Source organism: Oncorhynchus gorbuscha, linkage group LG09 (assembly GCF_021184085.1).
Source record: "Oncorhynchus gorbuscha isolate QuinsamMale2020 ecotype Even-year linkage group LG09, OgorEven_v1.0, whole genome shotgun sequence".
In the NCBI taxonomy this organism is placed as follows: domain Eukaryota; kingdom Metazoa; phylum Chordata; class Actinopteri; order Salmoniformes; family Salmonidae; genus Oncorhynchus; species Oncorhynchus gorbuscha.
The window spans coordinates 53,985,414-54,010,818 of record NC_060181.1 but is presented as its reverse complement, the minus strand read 5'-3'; the positions used below and the strand labels follow the sequence as shown (position 1 = coordinate 54,010,818).

The following is a 25,405-nucleotide window of genomic DNA, read 5'->3' as shown; positions in this document are numbered from 1 at the left end:
TCAGTGTTCTACAAAACCAACAACGGCTGTAAGACAGGTACCAGTGTCTTCAGGTGATCCTTTGTATTATCAATCCTTCATCAGAGTTTTTGATCATGGCATCGACAGCAAAACTGACAGGCACCATGACAAGCTGTACTTCTTAAAACAGTATACCAGCGGGCAACCAAGAGACCTTGTTTGCAGCTGTTTACATATGGACCCCGCAAGAGGGTATATGGAAGACAAGACATTCCTAAAGCAAAACGTTGGTAATGGTATGAGGATCACTGCTGATTATATGGAGAAGGCTCTGTGCTGGTCACCCATTAGAGTTGAAGATGGGGTAAGGCTCCGCATGACTATTTCGGAGAGGTTGTCATCTAGTACATGACAGAGATGAATACACCCCCCAACATGAGAAGCATCATCTCCATTCAACCTCCGAGACAAGTGAACATCAGCTGCATGTGATGTTCAAGAAGAAACTGAGCAAAGAGCAAGTTTCAAAGACTTGGTGAGTTTCATCGAGAGGCCGGCTAGGATAGCCTCAGATCCCATATTCAGCAATGTTGAAGACTTTGTTACTGCTAACAAAGCTGTTTGAAAGACCAATGCTTCAGATCCCAAGCTTCAGCCTCCAACTTGGGAACAGAGGAAGCAGTTTCACCACTTTAATCACTACTGTAGCTGGCGGCACTAAAGGACAAAAATACTTACATTGCCTTCAGAAAGTATTGACTCCCTTTGAATGGTTACACATTTTGTTGTGTTACATCCTGAATTTAAACTGTCAAATGTTTACAAATGAACAAAAAATGAAAAGCTGAAATGTCTTGAGTCATGTATTCAACCCTTTTGTTATGGCAAGCCTAAATAAGTTCTGGAGTAGAATTGTGCTTAAGTCACAATCATAATTTGTTTGAACTCACTGTGTGCAAAAACAGAGCCGACCCATTTTTTTAAAAACATTTTTGCCTAAAATGACATATCCAAGACTAACTGCCTGTAACTCAGGACCTGAAGCAAGGATATGCATATTCTTTATATCATTTGAAAGGAAACACTTTGAAGTTTGTGTAAATGTGAAATGAATGTTGGAGAATATAACACATTAGATCTAGTAATAGATAATACAAAGACAAAACATCTGTTTTTTTTGTACCATCTTTGAAATGCAAGAGAACGGCCATAATGTATTATTCTAGCCCAGGCACAATTGAGATTTTGGCCACTAGATGGCAGCAGTGTATGTGCAACGTTTTAGACTTATCCAATGAACCATTGCATATCAGTTCATAATGTTTTATCAAGACTACCCAAATGAGCCCATTTTCAAGTTCCTAATTGTGCACACTTCTCAAACAGTAGCATTGTATTCTTTCACTGTAATAGCTACTGTAAATTGGACAGTGCAGTTAGATTAACAATAATTTAAGCTTTATGCCCATATCAGATATGTCTATGTACTGGGATTTTTTTTGTTACTTACAACCTCAGGCTAATGTGATTAGAATATGTTAGCTCAACTGTCCTGCGGGGGGGACACCGATCGCGTAGAGGTTAACATGATTTTGAAGTGCTGTTTGACCCTATATCGCAGATCATTTTATAGATAGATTTCAATTTCAAACTCACATTTTCTATTATATTTATCTCTTTTATATGTGCCGTATTATTTTCAAGTGCTTTTATTATACTAGAGCCATAGCCCAGTTCACATGTATCTTCTGGCTTGCATGTGAAATATGCCACCCATAAACACAAAGGGATTTGATTGACATGTACATAACCCACATTGCCATCTTGACAGGATGAAAACACTGCAGCATTTCAAATACGACATGTGACAAAGTTGTAATTATGCGACAGAAATGCTGCTATTTGGCTGGTTGGCAGGAGCTGTTGCCATATACAGTATGGCACCCCTTGACTTACTCTACATTTTGTAGCGTTACAGCCAGAATCCAGAATTGATTAAATATATATTTTTCTCTCACCCATCTACACACAATACCCGATAAAGACAATGTGAAAACATGTTTTTAGATTTTTGGGCACATTTAAAAAAAAATATATATATATATATATACAGAAATATCTAATATAGATAAATGTTCAGATACCTTTGCGATGAAACTTGAGCTCAGCTGCATCACATTTCCTTTGATCATCCTTGAGCTGTTGCTACAAGTTGATTGGAGTCCACCTGTGGCCAATTCAAGTGTTTGGACATTATTTAGAAAGAAACACCTGTCTATATAAGGTACTACAGTTGACAGCGCATGTCAGAGCAGAAACTATACCATGAAGTCCAAGGAACTGTCCATAGATCTCCAAAAAAATAATTATACAGTGTTGTAATGATGTGCAAGTTGTTTAAGTACAACTGGCAAAACAAACCTTGCTGCTTGGATTTGTTTTAGAATTATTTTTGGGTGTGTGTAATCTGAGGGAAATATGTTCATACATTTGGCAGGAGGTTAGGAAGTGCAGCTCAGTTTTGTGGTGGAATATTCTAATTAAGTGAGAGAGACTTTGTCAACAATGGTTGTCCTCTTGCTCAGTTGTGCACCGGGGCCTCCCTCTTCTCTTTCTATTCCAGTTTGCGCTATTCTGTGAAGCGAGTAGTACACAGCGTTGTAGCAGATCTTCAGTTTCTTGGCAATTTCTCGCATGGAATAGCCTTAATTTCTCAGAACAAGAATAGACTTTTTCAGAAGAAAGTTCTTTGTTTCTGCCAATTTTGAGGCTGTAATCGAACCCACAAATGCTGATGCTCCAGATACTCAACTAGTCTAAAGAAGGACAGTTTTACTGTTTATTTAATCAGAACAACAGTTTTCAGCTGTGCTAACATAATTGCAAAAGTGTTTTGAGCTCTTTTGCAATTGAGCACTTTTCCACATGTTCTGTTTTTATTCAAGCAGGACTGAAGAATGCATGGGCATGCTCACATTCACAAGTCATCTTTGTGAGAGAAAGAATGAGACATTGGGCCTGTCAGTCAAGGTACAACACACATTGATAGATACATAGCATCACGGAAAAGTAGGTTCAGGGTTCAGTGTCCCACCTCCCACTTCCCACCTCCCACCTCACCTTTTATAAAACCCTTTTTATTTCAATAGTCACAGAGTGCTTTACAGTTACATAGCATACACAGCCAAGTGTGAGCAAAGCAGAATCGAAAGCACAGAGACAAGAAGAAAATATGGTATTTTCAAGGCACTCTCAATTGGAGGAGGTAAAACAAGTTTAAATATAATAAATGTATATAATAAGGGACCATGTGAAATGTTCCACCAACAGGTGTCTGTGCCAACGCACTACACAACCAAGAAACTAGGCATACCGACTTCAGGCACTTCAATATCATGGTTGCGTTTTCAACACCACAATAAATAGACTGTCAATCTCGACAAAAAAAGAATACATCCCTTCCCACCATGTAGGCCTACCCAATATCGAAGGCTTGACTTGACAAGTTCAAAATGTCAAAGTTTTTGGTGCTATGTAATAGATGTCTCTTCACATTCATGAAATGGCCCCTTCACAGATTCCATTGATTTTATCTTATTAAGTGAGTAAAAATACATACATATGTAGGACCAGTCAAAGGTTTGGAGACACATACTCATTCAAGTGTTTGTCTTTATTTTTACTATGCTCTACATTGTAGAATAATAGTGAAGACATCACAACTATGAAATAACACATGTGGAATCATGTAGTAACCCAAAAAGTTTATTTTTATTTTTTATATATCTTAGATTCTTCATAGCCACCCTTTGCATTGATGACAGCTCTGCATTCTCTCAACCAGCTTCATAAGGTAGTCACCTGGAAAGCTTTTCCAACAGTCTTGAGGGAGTTCCCACATATGCTGAGTACATGTTGGCTGCTTTTCCTTCACTCTGCGGTCCAACTCATCCCTAACCATCTCAATTGGGTTGAGGTTGGGTGACTGTGGAGGCCAGCTCATCTGATACAGCACTCCATCACTCTCCTTCTTGGTCAAATAGCCCTTACACAGCTTAGAGGTGTATTTTGGATCATTCTTTTGTTGAAAAACAAATTATAGACCCACTAAGAGCAAACCAGAAATAGTCAATTCTTGTTTTAAAGAAAGAAGTACATCACTCCACACACGCACACACCTGTGTATGCAAAACACAAAAACGAGGTAGTAACAAAAGGCACTCCTTTGTTTAATAGTGTATGTTGTTTAAAAGGGTCAGAGAAATTGCAATGCCTTTTGTTACTACCTCGTTTTCGTGTTTTGCATACACAGGTGTGTGTGTGTGTGGAGTGATGTACTTCTTTCTTTAAAACAAGAATTGACTGTTTTTTTCTCTTCTCATTCAGAATAAAATATTATGGACAACGGAAGTATTAACAATGAATATTACAAACACTCTCCTTCAGTCGGCCTGGTGCTGTGGAAGAAAGCACCTAAGAGAGAGGTAGAAAGATTTGTCGTCTGTCAGAGAATTATCTCCGAATCTATATATAGAAATGGTTGATGTGTGTATGCCCTCGCATGTGTATTTACAGATCAATGAGTCATAGGAGGAAGACGTGAGAGAAAAGGAAACCGGTGTCAGGGGGAAATGTTCTGTCCCTGGGCGCTGGTGGTGTCAGCTTAGCCATTAAGATGTTAGACAGAGAACCTCAGTTTCACCGTAAAGGCACTACAACCAAACACCCACCCCAACACCCTGGGCTGCAAAGTGAGATACCACCATGGGCAGCCAGGTGGACTACTCTGTTCTCTGCTGGCCTGTACTGGAACTGCACAACTTTCTATTGGATCTGCCATCTCAGCTCTAGTCCTGTCCATAAACTTTAGCACACATCGATACAGGGCGTTAGTAGAGGAATGCGCACTAAAACCCTGGACCACAGCGAATTAGTAATATGATGTCATCCCCCACAGTGGGATTGTGTGTGTAATTGTGTGTGATCGTTTGTGTGTGTGTGTGTGTGTGTGTGTGTGTGTGTGTGTGTGTGTGTGTGTGTGTGTGTGTGTGTGTGTGTGTGTGTGTGTGTGTGTGTGTGTGTGTGTGTGTGTGTGTGTGTGTGTGTGTGTGTGTGTGTGTGTGTGTGTGTGTAATGTATTTGGATATAGTTTCTTTATAGTACAAACTTTAGCATTTTCTAAACCACTCAGTTTGTCTCATCTGTGTTTAAGACTGTGTAATCTCTACCTCTTTCCCATCCAAACAAGTAAATTCCACTAACAGGATAAGCTCATGGTACAATAGGATTTGCTGGTGTTCTAATCTCACCCGGCACGATACCTGGCAGGTTACAAGATTTCCAGGGACTTTGGACTGATTCTAATCTTACGGCTTGTGACGCCTTTATTGTGGTTTAATACATTATTATAGGCCATAAACGCTTGAAATAAAGAGATAGTTTCACAAACATTTTAGGCCAAGTTTGCATATTTGCATTCCATGCATGGTTTACTTGGCAGGGGTTTCTGTAGAGCTAGTATTAGAATTCTACAACAAAAATAATATTGAGATTGGTTTAAAATTTCTGAAAACTATCCCATTTATATGACATACAGAGTACTCTACAAATTATTAATTTGGAATTATATTATGTTGAAAGGTGATTGTTTTGCTCGAGCTTTCCAATACAGGATGTGATATTTTACTTTTGAAAGGTGATTGTTTTGCTCGAGCTCTCCAATGCAGGATGTGATGTTTTACTGTTGAAAGGTGATTGTTCCGCTCTAGCTTTCCAATACAGGATGTGATGTTTTTCTGTTGACAGGGAACATGAATTCGTTGGTATTCAGGGGCTGTTTTGCCCATCTTGCTGTACTAGTGAATGCATAGACTTTGTGACAAAGTTGATGAAGCCTGGATTTTCATCACCAGACACACACACACAGGAGTCCTGTGCAGTGCACCCGATGCTGACAATACGGTATTACGGAGTTTTTAGAATCGGTGCAAGAAAAAGTGTATAAGGACATTGTACATTGTTAAACACATACAGTGAGGGAACAAAGTATTTGATCCCCTGCTGATTTTGTACGTTTGCCCACTGAGAAATGATCAGTCTATAATTTTAATGGTAGGTTTATTTGAACAGTGAGAGATAGAATAACAGCAACAAAAATGCAGAAAAACGCATGTCAAATGTTATAAATGGATTTGTATTTTAATGAAGGAAATAAGTATTGACCCCTCTGCAAAACATGACTTAGTCCATTGTGGCAAAACCCATTTTTGGCAATCACAGAGGTCAGACGTTTCTTGTAGTTGGCCACCAGGTTTGCACACATCTCAGGGGTAATTTTGTCCCACTCCTCTTTGCAGATCTTCTCCAAGTCATTAAGGTTTCGAGGCTGATGTTTGTCAACTCGAACCTTCAGCTTCCTCCAGATTTTCTATGGGATTAAGGTCTGGAGACTGGCTAGACCCCTCGTCAGGACGCAGCTGTCTCCAATTTCCAATGCCTTCTGAAGCTATATAAAAGCCAGTGTTCTGTTCAGAAGAGTGATCATTACTGGGAGGTCATTGCAGAGAGATTGAATGTGATATAGATCATTGCTGAGAGAGGAGGTTGATGGCAGAGGGTTATAGCATGTTGCTCGTTGGTATGTACTGTGTTAGTTGTTACTGGGAGCAGTTGGTATGTTCTGTGTGAGTTTGTTGCTCAGATAGAGCTTATTTGATGTCCTTTGTTTCTTAGTTTGTTTGAGAAGTTTTGTTCTCCTGTTTAATTTGTTCCCAGGGGGGAAGGGGAAGGCAGGCACCTAGGGAGTGCTTAGGCAAGAGGCCCGCGGGTATACATATGCCCGTAGTATATTCACTATCTAGGCACACTAGGTAAGACCTGAGCGGACCACCCCCTGTATTTTGGTTAGGGCACCAGGTGGTGCTAAATTAGGTAAGTAGTGGTTAGGCAGGTAAGATAGGAGTTCCGTTTGTTCCGTCCAGCCCCTTTTCCCCATATTACTGTGTGAAGGAATAAATTCCTAGTAAACGGTAAATTCTCTGCCTTTTGTCATCCTTACTCACACCTACAGTCCATACCTCTCACTTCACGGAGATTTGAGTTGTAGCAGGGTGTTGCGTTCCCTCTTCATAGAGGCGTGCGTAACAAGCTCGTCACCTGTATAAAAGACACCTGGGAGCCAGAAATCTTTCTGATTGGGAGGGGGTCAAATACTTATTTCCCTCATTAAAATGCAAATCAATTTCTAACATTTTTGACATGTGTTTTTCTGGATTTTTTGTTGTTGTTATTGTGTCTCTCACTGTTCAAATAAACCTACCATTAAAATGATAGACTGATCATTTCGTTGTCCATGGGCAAGCATACAAAATCAGCAGGGGATCAAATACTTTTCCCCCTCACTGTGTGTGTGTGTGTGTGTGTGTGTGTGTGTGTGTGTGTGTGTGTGTGTGTGTGTGTGTGTGTGTGTGTGTGTGTGTGTGTGTGTGTGTGTGTGTGTGTGTGTGTGTGTGTGTGTGTGTGTGTGTGTGTGTGTGTGTGTGTGTGTGTGTGTATGCATGTGTGTGCATGCGTGTATGTGTGTATCTGCATATAAACTGCAAGGGTATTTGTACAAACACTTTGTAGTGGAAAATACCAAAACAGTTACTGATGCAACTTACTAGTGACCTGGATTTAATTACAACACACACAATACAATAAAAAAAGAGGAATCCAAGAATAGTTTTAGTCCATTTATTTTCTTTCTTTCCAATAATCCAAAATCAAACCAATACGATACGACGCAATGCGGTTGAAAATTGCCTGTGCTCCCAGGCAGACTAGCCCACACAATCACCTGGCAGCCATATCGAATCATTGGGGACAAATCAAAATCAAGGGGGGTTAGTCAGGGCTAAACAGGTAAGTAAATAGGGAGGAAGAGAATAAAACACAAAACACGAGAAATGGCTCCAACATTCCAGCCCCTAATTGTGGCTGCAGGCCAAATTAAAGCATTATTATATTTCATACATCATACAGTATTTCTCAAGTCCATAGTTCTTTTGTGTGTGTTAGTCCTTTCTTGAGACCCACCCGGGGCCACGTTGGTGTATGGGCTCCCGAGTGGCGCAGCCGTCTAAGGCACTGCATCTCACAACCGGCCGTGATTGGGAGTCCCATAGGGTGGAGCACAATTGGCCCAGTGTAGTCCAGGTTTGGCCGGGGCAGGCTATCATTGTAAATAAGAATTTGTTCTTAACTGACTTGCCTAGCTAAATACATATATTTAGCTAGGCAAGACACCTTTTTAAAATGTGTCTTTGTAAAGTGTCAGTATACTCTAGATGTTAGTCCTACTACGTTGCGTCCTGCAGCAAGCACAGCTCGCTGATTGGCCGCTCCAAGATGCTCGTCTTGGTCTTGAAGAGTGAACTCCTTACCTGATCCTTAGAATCAGGGAAGGGTTTGATGACTCTGGCCATCAATCAGGAGTTGCATGGTGCTACAGTATATCGTCCACTACTAGTATAATGTCATCTGTGGTGAGACTCCTTTTTATGAGCTTCCATTTTTGTCGCTCCTGCATTAACGGAAGGTACTCGCTGATTTTAATATTTTCCAGAACAGATCCATCAGATACTGAATCTGTTTGCGTCTTCATCTGGAATTACAAGTCCTCCTTCTGAAATAGCCCTGGTGGCATGATGGGTTTTACATTTCAGTTGTAGAAGGTGGTTTGGTCTGAGGGCCTCCAGATCATTGGGGTCATCAGACGCTGTGGTGATTGGACAATCATTCAGGATAGCTTCCACTTCACAGAAAGCTGTCTGTAAAGCCTTCGTCATCCAGTGTTTGTTTTCTCATGACTGAGGTCAGAATGGATTTTACCTGGCGTATCAGCCGCTCCCACACACCTCCATGATGGGAGCCAGAAGTCAATTTTATTCCATCAGGAAGTAAGTTGCTTTGGATCTATTTTATTTTCTAACTTTTCGTTGCTGTAGTGTTGTCTTTACTCTCAGCATCCAAACAACTGCCAATTTTCAAGTTACACTGTGAAAAGAGATTTCTATTTGTTGATTTGTGGGTCTCTTTTCTTTTTTTCACGACTATGTGATTGACAGTGATGTCTTTCTTTACCTCAGGGTCTTCAGAAGGGACGGGGCTCATCTGGCATTCCTGGCCCCTGTGACTCCGCCCTCAACAGGAAATCTGGACCTTCAATCCATCTCTGTATTTCAGGAAAATTTGATGCCACATCATCTGCTGGAATGACTTTGGAGCTCACACACCGCCACTCAGTAGTCTTTGACAAACCTCTGATGACTGAGACTCTGTTTGCCAGGAATGTGTGCAACCTTCTTGTTTCTTTGACTATGTAGCTCAACACAGATTTGCTATCAGTCCAGAAGACGGATTTTTGCAGCTGAATCTGAATCTCTGATTTCAACATTGACCTACTGCTGAAAGCTCTAGTTGGGGAAGGTAGTTTAGCAGGGCCACTCTCGCTCTTTCCATGATGCATGTGACGTGGGGATCGTCTGTGGGGTTTCTTTGCAGTGGATAGGTCACAACACTGGCATCTCAGAAATGTTGCAACTGTGAAGATATTACCTTGCCGAAGCCACTTGGTTTGATGCATCTGTTGACATAGAAACCAGTCAGTTGGTTCAGATCTGCAAGACGTTTCTTCCACTGCTGAGAAAATACATCTGGTATTTCTTCATCCCAGCCACAGTTGGATTTGCACAGCTCCTGGAGTATTCTCCTTGTTGTCAGGATGAAAATGCAAGGAATCCCAGAGGATCATACACTGAGCACACAACAGATACTATACATCTTGTGTGCGGTCGATTCTTCATGACTGTTCGGAATCAAAGTGTGCCAGCCTCCACGTCCCACTGGACACACAGTGCTTTTCCACAGGTAAATTCTCGATGTCGTGGTCAAGCTCTTTCACCTATTTAACCTTATCCTGTTATGCAGGTGAATCCACTGAAAACAGAGTCTTTAATCCAGTAAAGAAGCATAATTCCCAGGACAGAACCAGGACAGCACGGCAGCAGACTCAGACACCTGCTCACCAGGTCTCACGACAGGGAAAAGATAGGGAACATGGGAAGACAGGGGCAGCGAAACACAGGGAAAAATGAACAGAGGGAAAAGCAAAATGACAAGACAATCTAAGACAAAACATGACATATCCACTGCAGGTAATGAAGCCAGGACAGCCAGGACAGCACGGCACCTCTGAGGTCTCCGACCGGGGTGACGGCTTCACCGTCTGTGGGAATGGATTTCAAGCAATCGGAAACATAAACGTTCCTTCTAATGGTATCTTTTACAGTTTTACTAAGTGCAAAGCTAGCGCAGCTGGGGGATGAAATTGCACTGAATAGATGGACTGTCATCCCGTACCCTGCCAGCTGTTGGCTTACATCAACATCAGGCCACCACAGGAAACTCAGGAAGTCAACATCCTGAGGTGGTACTCTGACCTGAAGGAACATGCCCTCAGTATTGGCCATCAAGGCAATGGGCTCCGGCTGAAACTTGAGCAGAACACTGAGCAGTGTGTTGGATAGGTCTGGGCCTTGCAGAGGCTCGTTGTTGAGAGATGTGGCCTTGAATGAAGCAGCACAGTCAAAAACCACACGGATACCATCTTGGATGGTAGACAGCATAATGTGGAATGTACCACACTTGTCCTTCATCAAGCAGCTGGTCTTCTGGTACCTTTTCAACGTGACCTTTCTGTATGACCTCGTTCATAAAAACCTTTGTAGTACTCAAATAGAACTTTGTCATTGTTGAACTTCCTTATGAGGTTCAAGGTTTGCTGTTCTGATTCCGAAAAGGGTGTTGAAGGTGGTAATGTCAATCCTTCAGTGTCGCAGAGTCTGATGCTATCTTGAGGAACTGCTGGTCATTGTGACGCTGTTCTGGGAAATCGTGATTGTATTGCTTGACAAGGAGTGCTTCGATGTTTGCAATAGAGATACAATTTGATGCCATGCACTGTCTTCCATGTTTATCTACGCTGGTGCTGCTGTTGAGTGGACCATTGACCATTGATATTCTGTGATTGTGTTTTCGTTGGTGACAGGAATCTGTCTCTGAGTGTAGACCTCTGGCAGCTGAAAGAATATACAATTCTAGGCCCTTGAATTTCTAGCTGCTCAAATATTTCTCCTGTCCCATTGTTTTTTGAAGAATCTCTTTCTTTCTTATCCTTCAGATGCAAGCAAGTCTATCATCAGCTTCTCAATACAGGTTGCAGAGCTACCTGAGCAAGCATGTTTGATTTGGACAGGCAAGATGGCTAGAGTACAATCTTTGTTACCGGTCCCAGTATGGCCACATGATGACATGAAGCACTGCTCACTGTTTCTTCTGATGTCTCCAGCAGAACTTCACCTCTCTGGGATAACTCCAGTCATCCGTCTTTACGTGCAGCAAACTTGGAAGCTTTCGCTGACACATTTTACACGTCAGCCGTCTTTTGTGGTCTCCGCCAAAGTGTCCTCTAGTCAACAAATCAAAACGTAAATATTTACTTTTGAGAAAGTCCACGTTTTTTCTTTGTGTGGTCTTCATGTGGTCTTTCTGCAGCACTCCATTGTGTGATAGCGTGAGCAGAATAAACATAGCTTTAGAAGAGCAGTGTACTGGCTGTTCTCCTGAATATTTTCACAGTTTACAGTGCCTCCAGAAAGTATTCACACCCCTTGACTTTTTCCACGTTTTATAATCTTACAAAGTGGGATTAAAATGGATTTAATTTACTTTTTTTGTCAATGATTCACGCAAAAAAAACTCTGCAATGTCAAAGTGGAAGTAAAATATATTTTTTTTAAAGGGCTTTAAGGGAAAATAGAACACTAATATACAGTTGGAGTCGGAAGTTACATACACTTAGGTTGGAGTCATTAAAACTCGTTTTTCAACCACTCCACAAATTTCTTGTTAACAAACTATAGTTTTGGCAAGTCTGTTAGGACATATACTTTGTGCAGGACAAGAGTCATGTTTCCACCAATTGTTTACAGATTTCACTTATACTTTACTGTATCACAATTCCAGTGTGTCAGAAGTTTACATACAATAAATTGACTGAGCCTTTAAACAGCTTGGAAAATTCCAGAAAATTATGGCATGGCTTTAGAAGCTTCCGATAGGCTAATTGATATAATTTGAGTGAATTAGAGGTGTACCTGTGGATGTATTTCAAAACCTACCTTCAAACTCAGTGCCTCTTTGCTTGACATCATGGCAAAATCTAAAGAAATCAGCCAAGACCTAAAAAAAATGATTGTAGACCTCCACAAGTCTGATTCATGCTTGGGAGTAATTTCCAAATGCCTGAAGGTACCACGTTCAACTGTACAAACAATAGCACATATGTATAAACACCATGGGACCACGCAGCCGTCATACCGCTCAGGAAGGAGACGTGTTCTGTCTCCTAGCGATGAACTTACTTTGGTGCAAAAAGACTCCACTAACCATTTCATTAGAATGTTCATGATGTCCCTGTGACAACTGTCGATAGACATAGCTGGTAAATTTGTATTTAAATTGTTGCCAGCAGCATAGTTACAGTCACCAATGCTCTGGATAACAGAAAAAAACAGCCTAACCAGCGTCTGGAAGTAGCTAGCAAGCTAGTCAACTCCTTGGCCAGAGTCCAGTGTGCACTCTGAATGCTCCGAGAGCGAAAGGCTCTGAATTTACCAACAGATAATCTGACAACACTCTGAATTTACGAATGCCCAGAGCGCACTCTGAGCACACTCTGGCACTCTAGATTGAATTTACAAACACACCCGTAGTATAAACCTGACTTTAGTCTTAAATCTTTGGTTGTTTAGTACATGGCCTCACATGTGAATTATTAAAGAGATGGGTGAGGGTAAGGCATAAGGGGGTGTGAACAATGCTGAATGGGTGTAGACAAAGAAGAGCTCTCCAGTAGGTTTACCAGACCATTCCAGGGTCATTTTCTCAAAAGTGAGGTTACAAGTTTATTAAATTTCCTCAACTGTAATGTATGATATACAATTTTCTAGCTCTGAGTCTCTACTTTACTTTACTTTGCTACATGAGACCAAATCGATCCGGTCGGTCACATTTGTGTCTAATATCCTTTAAGAAATTCTTCAAGCTCTGTCAAGTTGGTTGTTAGTCATTGCTATATAGCCATTTTCAATTATTGCCATAGATTTTAAAGCCGGGTTCAGTCAGAACTGTAACTAAGCCACTCAGGAACATTCAATGTTGTCTTGGTAAGCCACGCCATTGTATATTTGTTCTTGTGTTTAAGGTGTTTGTTCTGATGAAACATGAATTTGTCTCCCAGTGTCTGATGCAGCAGACTGAACAATGTTTTCCTTTAGGATTTTGCCTGTGCTTAGCTCTATTCTGTTTCTTTTTATCCAAAAAACCCTCCATAGTCCTTGACAATGTCAAACATACCCATAACAAGATGCAGCCACCACCATGCTTGAAAATATGAAGATTGGTACTCAGTGATGTGTTGTGTTGGATTTGTTACAAACATAATGCTTTGTATTTAGGACAAAATGTTTAATTTATTTGCCACATTTTTTGCAGTATTACTTAAGTGCCTTATTGCAAACAGGATGCATGTTATGGGATATTTTTTTATTCTGTACAGGCTTCCTTCTATTCACTTAGTAATTTAAGTTTGTTTTGTGGAGTAGCTACAATGTTGTTGATCCGTCCTCAGTTCTCCTATCACAGCCATTCAACTCTGTAACTGTTTTAAAATCACCATTGGCCTCATGGTGAGATGCCTGAGTGGTGTCCTTCCTCTCCGGCAACTGAGTTAGGACCGGCAGCTTTATCGCTGTAGTGACTGAATGTATTGATACACCATCCAAAGTGGAATTAATAACCAGTGGTGTAAAGTACTTTAGTCAAAATACTTCAAAGTACTACTTAAGTCATTCTTTGGGTTATCTGTACTTTACTATTTATATTTCTGCCAACTTTTACTTTTACTCCACTACCTTCCTAAAGAAAAAAATGTACTTTTTACTCCATACTCCCTGACACCAAAAAGTACTTGTTACATATTGACAGGAAAATGGTCCAATTCACACACTTATCAAGAAAACATCCCTGGTCATCGCTACTGCCTCTGATCCTGCGGACTCACTAAACACAAATGCTTAATTTCTAAATGATGTCTGAGTGTTGTTGTGTGCCCCTGGCTATCCGCAAATTAATAGAAAATGTAAAAAAATTGTGCCATCTGGTTTGCTTAATATAAACCATTTGAAATGGTTTATACTTTTACTTTTGATACTTAAGTACATTTTAGCAATTCCATTTACTTTGATACTTACAGTAAGTATATTGAAAACCAAATACTTTTAGACTTTTACTCAAGAGGTATTTTACTGGGTGTCACAACTTCCACTGAAGGTGGCTCCCCTTCCTGTTCGGGCGGCGCTCGGCGCTCGTCGTCACCGGTCTACTAGCTGCCACCGATTCCCTTTTCCTTTGCTGTTGGTTATGTCTTATTGGTTTCACCTGTTTCTCGTTTGGGGTTTGGTTTAGGGCTATTTAAGCCTGTTATGCCCGCCTGCTTTTGGGCGGGCTTGTTTCTCTGTTCTGTTTTGTATTTTTCCGGACTGTTTGTGTCCTGTTTTGGGCCGGTCATTTATTCGCCTGTTGTTTTGGCATGACCTTTTCTCACCGGACTAAATACGGTTTTCCTTAAACCTCTGCTCTCTGCGCCTGACTGGGCACCCACCACTCCTAGTTACGTAACACTGGGTGACTTTCACTTTTTACTTGAGTCCTTTTCTATTACGGTATCTTTACTTTTATCCAAGTATGACAATTGAGTACTTTTTCCACCACTGTTAATAACTGCACCATGCTTTTTACCCATTTACCAATCGGTGCCCTTCTTCGCGAACCATTGGAAAAGCTCCCTAGTCTGTAGTTGAATCTGTGCTTGAAATTCACTGCTCGACTGAGCGCCTTTACAGATAATTATATGAGTGGGGTACAGAGATGGGGTAGTCATTTAAGAAAGTGGAAGTCTGCTGCACAATTTAAATATGTAGTAAAGGAGCCTGAGGAAAGGCAAGGGGAATATACATGGTTTACATTATCAATAGATTTCCATTGTCTCAACAGAGTCACAAACTGGATTGGCAACATCAGAAAGTATTGAGGAGCTGCCACAAGAAATGTTCTGGAAAGTGTAAATTTTTGTTAAAACAATTCAAACATTTTTTTAAAGACCTGGCTTGACATTGTACTGTGTTTGTTTCCTTTTGAAAACTTTAGTTGTGCTTGGTTAAGTTTGCCAGGCTCAATGGTACCAATGGTCCTGAAAGTGCAAACTTCACCTATCCAGCACGTCAGGCCAACTATTTCAAGATGTTGAAATGAAACAAATGCTATTTTGACCCAGGTATGGATTTGAATGTCTTCTTATGATGTCTCCATAAGGTTCTCATTAACATGACATATCATGGAAAGTCATAATTTGCTGACATTATGCCCATTTATGTAAAATCACTGCTCTCTGCACAGACACCTTCATGCTTAACCAAAGAGATAGTGTCTGAGTACATAAGTTGTCATAAACTATTATTACAAGTTATGTCAAACTTTAAATCTTGTTTAAGACAACCTCATGATGGATCACTCGATTCAAACAAAAACCAGCTAATGCATTGAGACGTTTTACTCTTATACAGTCTAAATGCATGGCAAGAGATGTCACCATATCATGTTTGACAATCTCTAAAGACACCATAACAAATGAGATCCGAAAGATAGCATAACAAATGAGATCCGAAAGATAGCATAACAAATGAGATCCGAAAGATAGCATAACAAATGAGATCCGAAAGATAGCATAACAAATGAGATCCGAAAGATAGCATAACAAATGAGATCCCAAAGACAGCATAACAAATGAGATCCGAAAGATAGCATAACAAATGAGATCCGAAAGATAGCATAACAAATGAGATCCGAAAGATAGCATAACAAATGAGATCCGAAAGATAGCATAACAAATGAGATCCGAAAGATAGCATAACAAATGAGATCCGAAAGACAGCATAACAAATGAGATCCGAAAGATAGCATAACTAATGAGATCCGAAAGATAGCATAACAAATGAGATCCGAAAGATAGCATAACTAATGAGATCAGAAAGATAGCATAACAAATGAGATCCGAAAGATAGCATAACAAATGAGATCCGAAAGATAGCATAACAAATGAGATCCCAAAGATAGCATAACAAATGAGATCCGAAAGATAGCATAACAAATGAGATCCCAAAGATAGCATAACAAATGAGATCCGAAAGACACCATAACAAATGAGATCCGAAAGATAGCATAACAAATGAGATCCGAAAGATAGCATAACAAATGAGATCCGAAAGATAGCATAACAAATGATCAGCGGCATATTGGCAAAATAAGTCCTCTTCAAAGGGATCTAAAGTGTTGGGAGTATAAAAAGGATCTTCAAAGACGGCCCAGTTAAGATTCAAATAGATTACACAAATACCAGATCTATTACAACTTACCGAGGTAAAAACTAAGAATACTGAAGTAAAAAGCTTGTAAAGAGGAGATATTACAAAGTAAAGTCTAATTATTTATAAAATGTATCTTTCGTGTGCCCTCTTTTAAACTTCATATGTGTCATATTATAAGAACTAATGGTATTAGAGACCTCTCAGCTCAACTGTCCAAAGCTTTGGCATTTCATAAATAACTTTTAATCACACCTCAACACAGTGGCCCCCATTACCAGCTCATAACATATTCACATCAGTCCACTTTGCCGCAGGCTCTAAAAAATAGTTGCACCTAAGGGATGGTCAGTTCTGTTCCGAGGCTATAATATACTTCAGGAATCTAAAGAATACGAAGCCTAGAAAGCCTCAAGGTTCAAGTCATTAGTACCGGTTGTGAGAACTCAAGAGAACCAAAGAATGATTACTACCGGTCAGACCGTAGTTTGACAAATGGTATTTTACATCCTGACGTGTTTAAAAAAAAAAAGTATTGGTTTAGGCGTAATCTTCGACATAGGGACAAATAAGCCACTTCTTGGGAATAAGCACTGATATGCAAATGAACAACAGACAGTGTCTCAACAACAAAAAACAAATTAGTAACACATTTATCACCCATTCCTCAGTGAATAGAGAGAATGAGAAAGAATGAGAGATGCACTGTGGGGAGAGAATATATTGAGATCAGTTGGCATGCCGACTATAAATTATAGAGTCACAGACTGGAGCGGTGATGCAATTATTCTTTTTGAGACAAATTCGAGCAATCGATCAGATGCTAAGGATGGCTGTCGAGCAAGCAGCCTGCAACACGTCAGTTGCTGGGAGTTTTTCGAGACAATTTATTTGATAGATCTTAGCAAGGGGAGAGAATGCACAGGGAGTGCCTCAGCGGTTCAATAACCCACCATTGGTGTTGTTCGGGACCAGGGGAGTAGAGCTAGCTGCAGAGATGAAGGTAGATGGTATGTTGAAAGATGGCTCTGATAGTCAAGATCCAAGGTGCTTTGGGTGTCTCATGTGGGTTAGAGAAAAAGCAGATGTTATATAGGCAAGTATACTGTATATACTTGGACTTTTAAAAGTGTCCGAAAGGGATGTTCATCCATGTTTCATGGATTTTATCTTTGAAATATGCCAATGTCACAGAAGAATACTACCAAAATAATACTTTTACGGAACAATACTACCATATTACTACCATCTCCAGTAAAATGTTGTCCCATGACGTCTTAATTACATATTTTTCTAGTTGTAACCGGGTAAAGACATCTTTTATTATGACAGCATATTTTGCCTGTTATCTGGTCAGATAATCTGATTAAAACCAGATTAAGACATAGTTTCTGGTTGCTAAAAACAAGTTAACAAAACATCCTTTTACATCCAGTACACAACCTGACCATGACTTTATAAAACACATCATAACGACATCATTGCAAACAGTTTTGCCTGCTGGGTCACCACAGTTCATTCATCTTCACTCATCATTCCTAGTTCATCACATCCCTCCAGTCTGCCCTATCTTCTTTTTCCCCATTACAACCCTCAGTCCTACACAATCTTATCAGCCCATTATTCAGAGATACTGGCCTCCATCACTCCTCCATTATAGGATCCATTAACCCCTACTTCCCCTCACGGTGACCTTTCATCATCCAGCCTTCAGTACAATTTCACATCATCACACGTCAGCATCATTCCCATACTACGACAAAAACATGAAAATATGAAGATAATATACCAAAGCCAAAGAGATAGGCCTATCTAATGGAATGGTTTAATGTGATTATATGCTATATACAGTGGGGAGAACAAATATTTGATCATCTAATTAATTACTTAAAAATCATACATTGTGATTTTCTGGATTTTTGATTTAGGTTCCGTCTCTCACAGTTGAAGTGTACCTATGATTAAAAAAATACAGACCTCTACATGCTTTGTAAGTAGGAAAACCTGCAAAATACTTGTTCTCCCCACTGTATATCCACACGGTACTATAAAGTTCACATCAAATCTACTACAGAAATATGAGCGTGGCATATTTTTCTCTCTCGCTGTGCTTGTTTAATGGCTAATAAATATGTTCCATCATTTATAATTATTTAATGAGCATGATTACTAATTAATGAACTTCCCCCACTGTGTAAACTCAATTAACCATCTATAAATATTGGTTGTCCGATATGCAATTACTTTTCCCAAATGCTCTCTCAAACTCATAATGGCTTTTTCTCAAACAGTAAATAGCTGAGGTTTGGGTTATTGAACTTGCAAGTGAATTGTGTACAGGACATGAGACTTGTGATTGCTTTCTCAACATTTCTCCGTTTGCAAGTGGCTGTCAGTGCAATCCTCTTAACTCACCCAAATTTCAACTACTTTTGAATGGCCTTATATTTCTGGATCTTAAAGGAAAATCAGCTCAAAACAGTCTTCTTTCCCATAGAGCCTGCAAGGTAACAGAAATCCAGAAGGTCTGATACAATCACACTCACACAGAAAGCGCCGATAAGCATGCAAGCAGTTCCTCTAACTGTTTAATAAACTTTGACTTCATACAGACACTGCTAATAAGACCCTTTAGTGAGAAGGAGATGTAAAACCATAAATAGTACCCTACGCCTATATGATAGCCAGTCCTGCTATTGGACAACGTTCTTGTGCTCTTATCACCTCATCAGTAATATGGTTGTGGTATCCCAGATGACTACAGTCACTATAGCCTTGGCTTCCTGCTTTCTGATGGGGCCGGTTCAGTTTATTGCCCTATCTGTGCTTGGGTGGACCTGTCACTTTTAAGGACCGAATGGTGTGAGCCGCAGCTGCTCGCAGACTTTGCTGGTCTCGTAAACCCAGCAGGAGCCTCGGAGAGTGAAAGCCCACAAACAATCTGCTGCCTCTTCTTAATTGGATTGTGTGTAAAGAGGAAGTGAAGAAGACATGGGAGTGTTTTAGAGGATCAAGGAGGGTGGTTAAGATCCAAAACACTGGCAGGGGGAGATCAGGCACTGGAAAGGAGATTATCTTTTGTATGAAACGGAGGTGGCCTAACAGTTAAACCAACTGTGTATTACAGAATGGTAAATTGGATCAAATGTACGATCCAGGACATGTTTGCATGAGATGAAGAGATAGTTGCTGCTACAGTGCCTTCGGAAAGCATTCAGACCCCCTGACTTTTTCCAGATTATGTTACGTTACAGCATTATTCTAAAATGTATGTATTTTTTTTTAAATCCTCAGCAATCTACACACAATATCCCATAATGACAAAGTGAAAACAGATTTTTAGAAATTGATTGGACATGATTTGGAAAGGCACACACCTGTCTATATAAGATTCCACGGTTGACAGTGCATGTCAGAAAAGAAAACCAAGCCATGAGGTCGAGACAGGATTGTGTCAAGGCACAGATCTGGGGAAGGGTACCAAAACATGTCTGCACCATCTGAAGGTCCCTAAGAACACAATGGCCTCCATCATTCTTAAATGGAAGAAGTTTGAACCACCACTCTTCCTAGAGCTGGCCGCCCAGCCAAACTGAGCAATCAGGGAATAATATCCTTGGTCAGGGAGGTGACCAAGAACCCGATGGTCACACTGACAGAGATACAGAGTTCCTCTGTGGAGATGGGAGAACCTTCCAGAAGGACAACCATCTCTGAAGCACTCCACCTTTATGGTAGAGTGGCCAGACGAAAGCAACTCCTCAGTAAAAGGCACATGCCAGCCAGCTTGGAGTTTGCCAAAAGGCACCTAAAGACAAGATTCTCAGGTCTGATGAAACCAAGATTGAACTCTTTGGCCTGAATGCCATGTCTGGAGGAAACCTGGCACCATCCCTATGGTAAAGCATGTTGTTGACAGCATCATTCTGTGGGGTGTTTTTCAGTGGCAGGGACTGGGAGACTAGTCAGGATTGAGGTATAGATGAACGGCACAAAGGACAGAGAGATCCTTGAAGAAAACCTGCTCCAAAGTGCTCAGGACCTCAGACTGGGGTGAAGGTTCACCTTCCAACAGGACAACGACCCTAAGCACACAGCCATGACAACGCAATAGTGGCTTCTTGACAAATAAATGAATGGCCTTGAGTGGCCCAGTCCGGACTTGAACCCAATCGAACATCTCTAGAGAGACCTGAAAATAGCTGTGCAGCCACGCTCTCCATCCAACCTGACAGAGCTTGAGAGGATCTGCAGAGAAAATGTGAGAAACTCCTCAAATACAGGTGTGCCATGCTTGTAGTGTCATACACAAGAAGACTTGAGGCTGTAATTACTGCCAAAGGTGCTTCAGAAAAGTACTTAGTAAAGGGTCTGAATACTAATGTAAATGTGATATTTCTGTTTTGTATTTTTAGTAAATTAGCAGAAATTTCTAAAAAAACGTTTTTTCTTTGTCATTGTGAGGTATTGTGTTTAGATTGATGAGGGGGATTTTTTTAAATCAATTTTAGAATAAGGCTGTAACAAAATGTGGAAACAGTGAATGTGTCTGAATACTTTCCGAAGGCACTGTATTTTACCTGGGGTTTGAAATACTGTTGTGCCCTCAATTTTAACCCAGCACAATTTGTACTCTAGCACTCCATATGGAACATGATTTTCTGAAAGTAAATAACCCATCTTTCACTACGTCAATACTCATAATGTTTCAATACATCAAGGTCCAGTGGAGATCCGTTTGTCTTGGGCTGTCTCACTCCCATTCAGGTTGCACCTGAGCTTTCCTCACATGAAATAGGGATGAGTCAGTCAGCGTAGTGCTCCGTCCCATTTCAGCACCATGCCACTGTCCTCAAGCGCTGCTTTGTCTCTGTGAGGCTCAAACTATTTCAGCACCACGTGCTTTCCACCAACACATAGACACATGCCAAACTGCTCTCTCTCTCTCACTCTCTCACTCACTCACACCAATTTCCAATACCACCTTAATATATTGTATGTAATATGTTTGAATGTTGATGTGAATCTTGCATCATTTAGACTATCCTCTGAGGACATTTAGCAGTCTGCCAATGGACAGATGTTTTAGTATGAAGCCATCGATGGAGCCAACACCCAGCTTTACTTACCGAGTCGTGAGTCAGTGATTGACCTTCAGTCACAGAATCACTGTTAGCCCTTAGAAAAGCATCCAGTTTATATGGAGAGTGGCTAATGTGCTATTATATATGGCAAAAGACTAACACTTATGTAGGCAGGCCTGGCCTGTGCCATTACAGGGTAATAGTACTGTTGGTGGCAGGGGTTGTGTCGCTGTAATCTGGGCTCAAATCTAAATACAATACCATCAAGAAGCATGCGTGCGACCAATTTTTATGAGCTTGAAATCCCTCTAATATCTATATGGACTAAAATGTATGCATATAAGACCCACGATGTGTAAGAAATCAAAGCCTTCGCGATACAACCTGTTTACATTTGACAGCCTAAGACAAGCCACTCATCATGCCTGGGAAAATTGGGTTTCAGCTTTCAAACACATACTACAATGAACCAGGTATGTGGTGAGACGGGCTGTCCGTGAGCAATGTATCCATGCAATCGACTACATGCACATTTCTATTCTGTACTGTATGTCATTCCCAAAATATGTATACATGCATTTTAAGGGAAATATCAATAAAGTTTCTTCCAACAAAACATGACCCAAATGTGGCATTTCCCCGGTAATCCAGAGAGAAATGATGCACAATTAAACCAGTAAAGAATTGACCTATTTATTCTGCTTTACTTTTATTCCCATAAGAGAGACAGGGACCTCCTCAAGTAGTTGCCAAAAGACGCAGAGCACGATCTTGATGAACATTGATTGAGTTACTCTTAACAACAGGTCCATCTGGCCCAAATTCCCTTGAGACATCATATACACACACCAAAGAAACGTAGCCTAATTACGGCAATCTGTCAAGCTTTAAATGGCAATTTACTATTAGCCTATGGGTATGATGGATGAACTAAATTAACGCTGCTTGTCGTCATATTTTGTATTAACATGAAAGTGAATGGGTGGTGGGTGGGTAGAATCGATATGCCTTTTTTCAAAGGAATATATTGGTAGCATATTTCCCCCTCTTTCTTCTACTCTCGACGTGATCTGAATTTTCAATTGCTGTACTGCAGCATTGTGTGTAACTACAATGCTCTTTATCCAACAAAATATTTGCATTTGGCTTCAAAATGTTTGCTTAACACGCTGAACAGTATCCAACACCCTGCTATAAAGTGAAATTAATCTTCAATATATAGCCTAATCTGTGTGGTAGTACTGCAACATTTCTCAAACCCAACCACATCTAAAAACCAACAACAGCCACCAAACAGAGTATTAGGTCAAGTTAATAGCCACACATCAACATGATCGATCATTTAAACCAGGCCAAAGAGTTCTGGTCTCTTTTCGCAAATCTTTCCATCACAAAAAAAAGTTACATTTGCTCATAGAGGTGATCACATGGAACTTCTTGCTATTTTGCGTAATAACCCAAGCATAATAACGCAAGCTTAATACGGCAACAATTATGTTTCAAACTAACTTCACGTTTGCCTGTCCTTGTAGATATAAAGTTCATACCTTGGCCATAGCCTTCGAAGACACAGAAGACTGGCATTTCACTTGGTGCGAAACGCCGGCAGTTTGGTTCATCTTGAAAACCCACGAGCCGTTCCTATCCCCCCAAAAAATTAAAACACCTGGCAAACACCGACCAAAGCAAAATATAAAGCAGTGACCGTCTTTCCAGCAACTCCCTGTTTCATATGTGGACTCGGGTATTCGGCGACTGACTCTTTTGTCGTGTATGATGCGCGCAACTGGCTTCTTCTCGATGGGTGCAGCGCCGGCGCATAGGCTATCTGAATTGGTATTTGCAACGCTGTCTGTGGTTTGATCCACTACACCACAAACCAAAACAGGCTTGGAGAAATATGAACTCGACCGGACATGTGTGATTGCCAGCACTATATTCATTTGTCATCAATTTACTCACAATCATTGTGAAGTTGTTGATTCCCACTTAAATATACAGAAAAGTTTGTGAAAACAACAACCATTGATACAATATAACCAGGTTATGAATAATACTCTATCGCATTACAATGAAGTCATAAATAATCATACATGTTTGTATTTTAAATGGAAGTAGAGCTACCAAATGTTGCTACTCATTAACACCATTAAAAGTAATGTGCATTCGATGTTATCAATATGATCAGTTTTTACAGCATGAAAATATATTTGAATCCCGGTCCAGCAACTGTCAAGTCAACACCTTAACTTCATTAAGCCATGAGGTCTGAACCTCTTGACTAGGTTGCTAGGCGTTGGGTTAAGGTCACCATAATACACTTGTCTAGGTGGACTATAGCTAAGGTTTTCTAAATGGATTACAGAATCACATTTATTGATGAGCAAAATATATTTACTTCATGGTTTGTGGCACACGTTACTTTCACCACTGCCAACAGCACATTTTATGGAGAGAGGGAAGGCTAGGGATATGGGAATAGTTTACAGGCTTGGGCAGAAACATGTTTTTTCAGGACACTGAGTAAATGTGTCTGCAGTGGCCTTCAGAACCTGATAAATTACTGTTCTACAAGCCACCCATGTCACAGAGCCTCAGACTCACCTCCTGTGTATGTGTCTCTGTGAGTGTGTGTGTGCATCAGACAGAGTGCTTTTCCTTTCTCTTTCATCTATTGTCCTTTTTTTCTCCATTTCAAATTTCCTTTCCTCTCTTGCCTCCTCCTCTCTTGTCTCCTTCTCTCTCTCTCTCTCTCTCTCTCTCTCTCTCTCTCTCTCTCTCTCTCTCTCTCTCTCTCTCTCTCTCTCTCTCTCTCTCTCTCTCTCTCTCTCTCGCTCTCTCTCTCCCACCCCCCTGTTCTTTGGATCTATTGTCCCGTTCCTCTGTTTTCCTTCCCCCTCTCATCTCCCTCTTCTCCTCTGTCTCCCTTGTCCCATGCTTGCACTCCAGCAAATACCTTTAGGCTCCCTCCAGCGTCCCTCTGTATCCGAAGTGTGAACTGAACAGTTGTGGTGCATCTGTTCTCTCACCATGTACGGTTATCAGTGGGCTCATCAAAAGGCGTGTTACACCATGCCTCTCCATGGCATTTTGAATTGCGTTGTGCATATGAGGATTGCATATCAATGTCCATAATACATCTAAAATGCAATGTACCCACCACTCGTGTTTTTTTTTAGTATCTCAGTAAAACATGTTTCAATTGTTTTCAATATGCTGATACGCAGTGTACTGGAATTAAATAACTATACAAATGCATTTCAAATGAGCAACATATAAGCCTAGAGATATAGGCCTTACTACATAGCAAAGAGTCAATGACATACTGTACTAGCAGTTATAAATCTGCTAATGATATTCAGAGATTGTTTTGCGTGGTGTTAACCACACTGTGACATGTACAAGCAGGTGTAAATGAGACACTAGCATTTAGCTACAGATTATGTGGTGATTATTTAGTATGCACAGATGTGTGTTGGAATACAAATTTCTTTGACTGTATGTATTGAACAGAGGTGCTGGGATGACACCATGAGAAGTGTTACTAAATCAACAGCGTCAGATTTCCTTACATTTCATCTTAGGTACAAGCTGAAATGGTATGAGACTTTTGAATGAGTGTGTGTGTTTCAGTGTCTGTGTGAGTGAGTGGTTGTGCCTGTGTGCGTGAGGGAGAGATTGCATCGGCGTGCATACATAGCCTACCTTAAGATGTTTTCCCAGTCTATAGCTAATTCAAATCCAAATGAAATGTGTTCGTTGTTTACTTGTGTTTTTTCTCTCTTCAATAAGAAATATTTTTAGTTCTTGAACGGGCTATGGGGAGAGAGCTGCAGG

The 25,405-nt window shown here is 40.5% G+C and overlaps 1 protein-coding gene across 1 annotated transcript in view; it reads right to left on the bottom strand.

Annotated features, from left to right (window-relative positions):
* Positions 1–23,329, bottom strand: part of LOC124043770 (inactive dipeptidyl peptidase 10-like) — a 340,940-nt gene extending 317,611 nt beyond the window's left edge. Inside the window, exon 1 of the mRNA XM_046362710.1 lies at positions 23,116–23,329. Within this exon, the coding sequence (XP_046218666.1) occupies positions 23,116–23,187 (72 nt within the window). The 5' untranslated portion in view covers positions 23,188–23,329. The remainder of the gene's footprint in view (positions 1–23,115) is intronic.
* Between the last annotated feature and the right edge of the window lie 2,076 nt (positions 23,330–25,405).